Here is a 9,902-nt window from a genome sequence, read left to right as displayed (position 1 = left end):
GCTTCAATTTCTTTCTCTCTTCTCACATTTTACTATAAACAGCAAGGAGAAATCAGGCTGCACCTTCCACATCATACTTGGAAATCTCCACATACCCAAGTTCATTGTCAGTTACAAGCTTACTTTCTTTCCAATGACACAACCCAAGTCACTCCAGTTCTCTGCTACTTTATAACAATGTCACCTCTCCTTTAGTGTCCAATAACATGTTCTTCCTCCCATCTGAGACTTCACCAGAAGCACCGTGATGTTCATAAGTCTAGCAACATTCTGTACATGGAGATGCAAGGATTCTCTAAAAGACAATGGAAGATCTCTCTGTATCTCTCCTCACCTCTTTCTGAGCCCTTCCCAGAACTACCTTTAATGACGGCATTTTTTCCTAGGTTTTCTAGGCTCTTTCTCTCCAAGGCTTCAAAATACTTCCAGCCTCCACCCATTACACAGCCCCAAAAGCCACTTATGTAATTATTACAGCAGTATCCCGTTTTCCAAAATTGATATCAAATAATTCATCAGCCCCTGATGGCCCTGGTGCTAGTTCATGGCATCTAAATAGCAAGATCAGTGATTTGACCATTGAAAATGAACTAGGAGAAAATCTGCCTCATCAGCATTAAAAATGATGCGTTCACACTGCCAGTAAGAAAGGGCAGACCAGTGTTCCTATGGGAGCTGTGTCGAATGGGATGCTGATTTAAGAGATCTGGATAAAAATACCTTCAATGCTGAGTCATGATGAGCTGGAATATAGAGATCATTTTCTTGCAACTCTTTCAAAAGCACAGAGTAAATGTGCACTGAGTTCACTATGGAGAAGAATGTAAATGCATTGGATAAAATATCCAAATAGGGAAATATGCATGTGGACAGAATTTTCTGTATTTTGAGCAGAAATAAACTAAACTGCTCAGGTGTTGCCTGCAGTGGACAACTGTGCATCTTGGACAAAAGGATGATTTATGAGTTTTCTTACATAAGTTAGTAGTGATAAAGTACCTTCAGACAATGTAATTCCTTAATCAAACAGCTCTTTTTGCTAACTTAGTTAAAAATAAATTCAGTTTTTCATCAGTCTCTTTTCTTACAACCTTGAAACTGATTACACTTTTTCTTTTTTTTTCTTTTTTTTTTTTTGGTGGTGGTGGTGGTACTGGGATGGAACCCAGGTCTCTACACATGCCAATCTACACCCCCAGCCCCTGATTACATAGTTTATACAGATGATCAACAATTCAAATTAGCTGGGTCTGGCATTACAAGTTTTTATGTTGTTAGCAATTCATTGGTCCTTGTAACTTTATGGTCAGCTGGGCCTAGACCAGATTCTCAGAGGAAAAAGAGTACTTATTGTATCAGGTACTGTCCTGAGTCCTCTCCTATTGATTCCCTATTTAGAGAAAATCAGTAATTGATCTCATTTACTCCTCACAAATGTTAATGTGGGTAGTTTTTATTTTCTTTTAATCAGTGGGCCTTGGAAACATTTAGGAATTTGAATAATGTCAGACAGCTAGGATCAAATAAAACAGAAATATATCCATACCTACATATATATGGTGACCCACCTTACAGAAATAGCTGGATTGCATATGAAACCCCCTCCTGCTGAGGAGTAAGCCACCTCTGAGCACCCAGAGTCCCAAGGCTACAGGATACCCTGTCTGAAACAATGCTAGGCTAGTCCAATACCCTGGACCGGAAGTCCACTGCTTTCAAAGGAACCCTCTTCCACAGGAAGGCTAGGAATTTACATTTTAACATCATTAGAAGTAACCAGAGCATTTGTTGGGTAACATTTTAACTGGTTTTCAATGACCTTTGAAGCATCAGATTAAATATTAACTAACAAAAAAGCAGCTACCTGCTTAAAAATTATGCCACTTACCTGGGATTAAAAATCCAGTATTTGAATTTTTTCACAGCTCACTCTTCATCATTAATTTTAGAAAGAGAAAAAAAAATGCCTTGGAATTAGAAGAAAGAACTCTAAGGAAGGACACTTTGAACTTTTCATGTCCAGTTTTTTTGCTCCATTCAATTTCAGATAGACCACATAATCAAAGAATATTGTACGCTTTATGTTTTCAAAGTTCTTCCTAGGTAGTCATTAGTTTTCTATAGACCACAAAGAAAGCCCTTCAATTGAGAGGGGCTGCATAGGCAGAACACTGACAGATAAAATAAAAATACACTGGCTTCTGACAATAAGTGAAGACACCAGCAGGGGGCGAACTTGTTGCCCATCCTAAACTGAGTAGTGGAAATTCCCCATTTAGAGAGAATCAGCCCTCTCTCTGCATGGTCACTTGTTATGTAGGTCTTTTCATTGTGGTCCTGATGAATTCCCTAATCTACTCAAACCCACCAATTCGACCATTTTTGAGTTGGACATTCTGCATTTACAAACAGGCTGCCTCATGAGGTTGAAACCAGTAGTTATTTCTAACATAAAAGCCTGAAGCTAGTCTCCCTGGCCTCAGAAATGGTGAGTGATATTCTGTCCATGCCACTTGGGTACTTTTGCTGGGTCAGACACTGTGTTAAACCCTGGTGACAAAGTTGATCCCAGCTCTCAGGGAGCTGAATGTTCATTTTTGAGTTTAATTCTTAGAAAAAGTGATACCTATGCCGTTTTATAAATCTTTTATACCCCAATGATATTGGCAAAATAATATTGTGTGCATGTACAAATATATAACAACAAATCCCACCATTATGTATAACTATAATGCACCAATAAGTAATGGAAAAAAATCTTTACTCCCCAAGGGCTGCTTTATTCTCTGCATTTAAATGTTCATTAAAATTAGTCTCCACTTAGCAATAGTGACATGTTAAGGAGCTCATGAAGGAGATGAGAGATAGATGCTTAATAAGTGTTTGTTGGTGGATATCTTTCCTGTCTAAAGCTACCAGTCTTACCTTCTCACCTTCCACTGCCTCAGGAAAAATCCCCTGATTTTTGAAACTAAAAGACTAATGGAGGATTTGACTGAGTGATGTGGGCCATATTGTAGGTTTTCATCAGTGACACCATGGATCCAGTTGAAATGAAACTGAATCTTTTCCTACAGTGTTTTTTGGGCAATCATCACTTTTCTCGTTAAGACAAGAAACCAAAAGCAAAGGTTCAAGTTCGTTTCTTGACCTGTGTCATATTTTCATGGTCACGGGGATGTTTTTTTCATTTTTGATAGTACGAGAGGAACACGGAGAATAAAATGCATGTTTTATGAAAAGAAATCAATTGAATTGATGACCAGTCTTCCAACTTGCTTTTAAAATTTTTGTGACAGTTTAACCAAGCATGACTTGTTGCCAAACTTCACCAAGCCATTCCTGGCTTTATCCTATAGTAATTCTCTGCCTATTTGGTTTTTTCTCAATGATGAAACCATCAGAGCCATTTATCATAGTTTATTTAACAGGACTTTACAAAAAATATGAGCCTCAGTGTGCTAAGTTAATTAGTTACAACTATGTCCAACACTTTGGGTAGGAGCAAAATAGCAACACTTCTTATGATCTCAGATGTCAACTTTGTTAAGATGGGCATCAACATGTCTGGGTATCAGTTATGTAAAAATAAAAATTTGAGCTACAACAAAATTGGAGTAGGTGAAAAAATTTAAAACTTACTTTATCTTCTGGCTGTGCAAAACCAAACCTCCAGGAGTTTTTGCTTATTATCATTAACCTAACACCACGCCATCCCCGGTTAGGAATGTAGGACTTAGAGGATAATAGAAGATTTGGGGTGGAGCAGGGCCCAGGGGCAAGTTACCAAAAGTCATGTGAGAAGGCCTCTGAAAATTTCTCCCTCTTTATGAATAAGTATTAGGCTGCTTTTAAATTTCACTCAGGTCAAAGGATCTTAAGAAGCCTCAAGTCGGTGGTTCTTAAAGTGTGGCCCCCAGACACTGCATCAGCATAACCTAGAAACTGGTTAAGATGCAAATTCTCAGACCCAGTCCTGTTTTCTGTTTTTTAACAAACCTTCAGGGTGAATCTGACATATGCTAATTTGAGAACCGCTGGTTTAAGCTGTTGAGCAATGATAAGATCAAAGAAGAAACTGTGTTGGTTCATTTTCTTCAGGAAAATAATTTACTAACCTCCATTTTATAGCCTGGTTATTTAGCCAACAGTAATTGGTAAGATCACAACTTTCTCTTCTTTGGCTTCTCTTTCCTCGCCTCCATCCACACCAAGGGGACTGCTCTCCTCTCAGTAAACATGAGTACATGCCAATCTTGGCTGCCATTAGGCACAAACTACTTTAGCTGGAAGATTCACTGGGCTGGACCTAGACTCCAGAGACTCAGTAAAGCTGAGCTGGAATGAGACCTTTCCCAGATTAGTAGCTATTTCTAAAATCAAGGAAGAAAGTTCTCCAAACTACAGAAGCACTTGGGTAAAGGTCGACCTGGACTCTCAAGGTCCCAGATTAGGTCAAAGTACATTCTCTGGCTCAGAAAATCAGTGGGTTGAAAATTCAGAGAGAAGAGAGATTTGAGAGGAACTATCCTGCCTCCTTTATGTCATCTTCCATCCATTCATCATTTCCTCTACGGAAACTGAAATATTCACGTTCTACTGCCCCGTTCAGATAATTTGCTCATGCTACCTGTGTTCCATGACAACGTTGGCGGGAGCAAGGGAGCTAAGTAGTTTCTCCTGGTTCCTCCAGAGCAGCCTAAGAAGCCCAGCCAAGAATGGGGAAACACAGAGGAGTGACTCAAACACGCTTCTTTATCTGACTTTCAACCTCAAACCAGTCATTTGTACCATATTTACCTGATGGTCCCGATGGTATCTCAGTGGTACGCTCATTCAAGCACCGATGTGGATCAAAGGTGATGGTGATCAAGTTCTTCCAGTACTGAGTCATCTTTTTTGACCTTTTGATTCTGACTTTGAAGAGGAGTAAGCTATTTTGTTAAGTACCCACAAGCCCAGAACCTCAGCAGTCCTGCATTGCCCTGGATATTCAAAGTGTAAAAAGATTAACTTGTGCATTCTGGACTCTTTCCCCAACCTCAGTAGCTTATGCAGATCAAATTAACATTTTTAAAAAGTTAATAGCAGGTGACTCATCTAAGAGCATGGAAAAACAAGCTCTTTTTCAACATTGGTAGAAAGAGTGAGAAAAAGGCACTGCAGAGACAGAGGCCAAGGATCTTCTCCCCTGCCTCCTCCTCCTCCTTTTCTTCCTCTTCCTCCCCCTCCACCTTCCTGGAGGTATGAAGCCACCGGTTACAAATATCTGTCATTTTCCAACTTGTTTCCTTGAATTTGGGTTTTGTGTTGCTTTTCAACATATTGTCAGAACTTCTTGTAAAGTATGAACTCGGACCCACTTTGGCAGAGGCCAAGCAATGTGTCCAGGGATTGATGCACGTCATCTTAACCATGTCTGTGACAGAGACCCACAGTTCAGTTCACTTCCTGGTAGTTCTGCCCTCGCGCTCTCCACATTTAATTTTGCAGAACACAAAAGACAACTAACTTTCCACTTTGGACCTACTCTTACCTGGTGCTGCTGCTCCCCGTGTTTGTCCTCACTGATTACGTCCGCTACAAGCCGGTCATCGTCTTACAGGGGATAAGCTTCATCGTCACCTGGCTGCTGCTCCTGTTTGGCCAAGGAGTGAAGATCATGCAGCTTGTTGAATTTGTCTATGGTCTGGTCTCGGCCACCGAGGTGGCCTACTATGCCTACATCTACAGTGTGGTCAGCCCAGAGCACTACCAGAAGGTGAGCGGCTACTGTCGGAGTGTCACGCTGGTGGCCTACACAGCGGCCTCGGTGCTGGCCCAGCTCCTGGTTTCCCTGGCAAACGTGTCCTACTTCCACCTCAACGTCACCACCTTGGCCTCTGTCTCCGTGGCTTTCTTCTTCTCACTCTTTCTGCCAATGCCCAAGAAGAGCATGTTTTTCCACGCAAAACCCAGCAAACCAGCTCCTCAGAAGACACCAGGACAGACTGCTGTCCTAGAGGAAGCCCATAGAGGTGACGAAGCAGCCCACCAAGAAGCAGGCACCCTTTCCAGGCATGGGGAGGAGAGCCAGCCCAGCAGCCCCAAGCCCAGACATGAGGCTTTGAGGAGCTGCGTGCAGTGGTTCCAGGATCTGCGGGAGTGCTACTCCTCCAAGCGTCTTTTCTACTGGTCCCTGTGGTGGGCTCTTTCCACAGCGGGTTTTAACCAGGTTTTGAACTATGTGCAGATCCTGTGGGATGACAAGGCCCCATCCCAAGATTCCTCCATCTATAATGGAGCAGTAGAAGCCCTTGAAACCTTGGGGAGTTGGTATGCAAGACTTTATCTTATCCATGTGCAGAAAATGTGCATAATATATGTAGCTGAGATACTCCATGGTTAAAAAAATAAAATAAAAAAATAAAAACAGTTAGGCTATTTGGAAATAACTGTAATGAGTGTATTTTAGTGATGTGGAGCCCTGAGAAGAGAAAGCTCATGAGACCTCCGATTACAAGACCTAAGGTTAGGAAGAGTATACAGCATGTGGTTAATGTGACATATTTGCTATTTATACGGAAGAGGACTACTGAATCAATAGGAAAAAACGCTGTCTCAAGTTTTTATCCATGTTCTATCACTTCCCAAGTGGGCAAGTCAATTAAAACTCCAGTTTAATCCATTCTGTTCTCCTAAAAGGCCAGAACAATACTGGCTAGCTTCCTTCATAAGATTACTTTTAAGACCAAAAGGGATCTTCATGTAAAGGTAATTGTATATTGTAAGGTCGGTCTTAAGTAAAAAACAGAGTTTTTGTTAATTTTTAATACAAAATGAATTATTAAGCATTCGAACTGTAATCTTGGATAACACCGTGGTATTGATTTCAACACTGAATACTAGATTGTTTGGAAAAAAAATAAGACTTTAGTTACAAAATTCAAAAGAGGCAGCTAATGTCATGAAAGACTGATGAAGCTCTACCTTTCCCTAAAGACATCAGTGACAAGGTAGCATCCTACTGACCAAATGTGGCCTGTCCTCGGACAGCTGGAGGTTTCCGATTGAACCATCAAGACCCCTTCCTTCCTCTAGTCTTTCACTAACTCTAGTCTTTAGCTGTCATTTGCAAGCTGTTGACATGAGGTGGGCAAACTGAGCCATGGCACACACTACAGTGTGCAGTGCACGCTGTAGAAAAACAGCAACAATATGTGACAAGAATTGTGAAAAATAATAATAAACAGAAAAAGATTTGTGGCTTATAGTCCAAAGTGATAGGGGACAGAGAGATGTGAACAGAAGGTTAAGGGAATATTTCTGTAACTGGGCTCACTGTGCTGACCGCTACATGCTTTCTTTTCTAAGAAGCAATTTAAGCAGTCTTGCCTGGCTTAAGTGGACACGATATGTCACATTCCTCAGCAAACTACCTGTTATCTACAAGAGAAATGCAGGCCCCAATTAATGTCGATAAAAGAAACCCAAGTTGCCCTGAAGGGGGAGACTTTGTGACCCTTTTCATAGACCAGATCCCAAGACTCGGGGAGATAAGGATAATTCCTCCTAACCAAAAAATCTGTAAGAATTCGTAGTAAAGAATCCAATTAGAACAATTCAGCATGGACCAAAATAACCTAGGGTTGCCATGGCCGTGGGGACTTGGAAGTGTGATGTCACCTTGCTGCCAGTCAAATCTCAAGAGGTGGACCTAGCTGGGACTTTCTGGAAATTTCTCTGGGATCCTTAATAAAACTGGGGTGCAGGAGAGGCCCACTGTGCCTCTCCTTTCTGAGAGGACCCACTCTTTCCCTTGAGAGTGTCCCTTTCTTTTGTCCTGTCCTTTCAGTACGCTCAGTTCTATTACTCTGAGCAACATGTCTGAAATCTTTCTGATTTGATTGAAAAATCAGGGTTGGCAGTGGGTAGGGGGATCTTTGAACTGCCTCAGTTTCCTGAAAGGGCCCAGGTCTGTAACAAAAGCATAAATTGGCCCTGTACCGATTATAGATCTTGAACAACTCAGTGGGGTTGCTGACCAAGGTCTTATTTCCTTCCTTTTTTCCTTCCTTCCTTTTTTTCTGTTTCGGAGGATCTAATCCAGGACCTTGCATATGCTGGGCAAGTGCTTTACCACTGAGCAGTACTCCCAATCTGACCAATATTTAAATCAAAGAGTCAGGTAAGACTGTGTAAGATAGGGTGGGTGGGTGAGGGGGTAATGTAAGGAGCATATCAGCTCACAAGGATGCATTCCATCTAGTGAAAATTCTGTTCACATCCAAATACATGTGATGGGCAGTATATAAATTTTTTCCTCTGCAAGAGATTTGGCTAACATATTTCAAAGATTTCAAATCAATAACTTTAATAATTATGTTGTTTCTTTCCTTAACTGTATATCTGTTGTCTTCTGATTTATCTGCAAGAATAACAGTGAATTCTGAAACTTCCCCTCCCATCTCCACAGCCAGGCTGTTTGGCTGTCCTGCATGGTTTTCTGTCTGGCTTTATGCATATTTTTTCACTATTGTTGGTAAGAACCAGGGACAAGCCTCCTCCTAAGAAGTAGTAATTATTGATTGTGGTGATAGTGCAACAGAAGACCAGGAGCACGCCAGGTGGGGCGGGGCAAGGCAAGGTGTGAGGTGGCAGGTGAGGCAGCCCCTTGTGGTGGGTAGGAGCCGGTGCCAAGAATTCACTTTACTGCTTTCCCTGGAGTTGGATGGTGTCTGCTTCATCCTTGTTCAATTAGAGATGGATTTCTGATGTTGCATTTTACCCAGTAGGAAAAAGGCAGGAAGATTCGGTGGCCTGGGAGGGCCCTGAGAATCTCGCTGGTGCTTGAGGGTTTCTAGATCCAGTGCCCAACTTTGAACCCTCTCCTGAACTTTCTGCTTGGTCAAAATGTCCCTCCATCTAAGAAGCTGAGGTATTTGGGGGGTTTTTAGATACTTGTCCCTTCCCAGCTTATGTTTTGTCATGACTGAAACACTTTTCCAAAGAAAGGAGGTGCAGGGAGGGACAGGCAAAGTGTCCCAGGCACCGGTGCTCCAGGGGGTGGTAATGCAAGTCCTACTGGCCTAAGATAAGAAGGGCAGAGCCCAGAGATGTCTTTGAAGTTACCCCAACAATGCACATGTATTTTCCTGACATAACAAAGCTCTCACATCAAATGAGACTTTGAAGATATTTATTCTGAACTTGGGTTGTTCCACACCCACCTAGGTATTGGAAGTTTCAGGATCCGTTGTTAATAGTCTCCTTTCCCTTTCTGAAAGTTCCCATTTGACTTCTAGAAACCTTCTTTAAGATTTGATCATATTAAGCTCATTTCCACTGTAAATACTTGCTCCTGGGGAGAAGTGGGCGTAGATTCGCCCCCCAGTCCTGTGATACACTCTTACTTGAGACATGTATAGAAAAGGTAAAATTCCAGCAAAGTCAGTGCCTGAAACTCTTTAGACTCAAATGATTTTTAGTATCCTTGTAATAGCAAGGACCCAGTGTCAAATTTTTAGGCAAAAACCACAAATTCTGGTTGCTAAAAGGCCTCACATTAAATTAAGTCAGGTCTTTAAGAAAGAAGGCTGGAAATGGTATGAAAGATGACAGCTGTCTGCTCAGCTCTGCACATTGTAGGAACACACCAGAAGACATCTATTTAATGCACATTTTAAGATGAGTTTCTCCTGGGATGGGCCCATAGCCACATGTGCTTCCCAACACATGGTGAGTTAGGTCAGAGCTTGGGTCAGTGTTTCCATCCTCAGCATATTGATGTTTGGAGTTGAATAATCCTTTGCTGGGGTGGAGGAGCTGTCCCACACATTGTACGATGTGTGGCCACATCATCAGCCTCTGAATCCTAGATGCAGGATGTCCCTCATCATGACAACCAAATACATCTTCACATA

General features: G+C 41.8%; 1 protein-coding gene across 1 annotated transcript; it reads left to right on the top strand.

The window, feature by feature from the left end:
• Positions 1–5,397: 5,397 nt before the first annotated feature.
• On the top strand, positions 5,398–7,734 carry LOC107138413 (thiamine transporter 2-like). The gene is made up of 2 exons (XM_048807991.1): positions 5,398–5,417; positions 5,494–7,734. Exons 1-2 carry the CDS (start codon positions 5,398–5,400, stop codon positions 6,386–6,388), a joined length of 915 nt encoding a protein of 304 aa, XP_048663948.1. The 3' UTR covers positions 6,389–7,734.
• Positions 7,735–9,902: the final 2,168 nt, after the last annotated feature.

The sequence above is a fragment of the Marmota marmota genome, unplaced genomic scaffold (genome assembly GCF_001458135.2).
Source record: "Marmota marmota marmota unplaced genomic scaffold, marMar, whole genome shotgun sequence".
In the NCBI taxonomy this organism is placed as follows: domain Eukaryota; kingdom Metazoa; phylum Chordata; class Mammalia; order Rodentia; family Sciuridae; genus Marmota; species Marmota marmota.
Note: the sequence above shows the minus strand (reverse complement) of the source record. Positions and strands in the feature narration are given on the sequence as shown.

Excerpts from the sequence above, each read along its gene's own strand:
- LOC107138413 (XM_048807991.1), top strand. The coding sequence starts at position 5,398 with ATGCACGTCATCTTAACCAT. Across the intron at positions 5,418-5,493 it reads ATGCACGTCATCTTAACCAT|AACACAAAAGACAACTAACT; the intron begins GTCTGTGACAGA and ends TTAATTTTGCAG.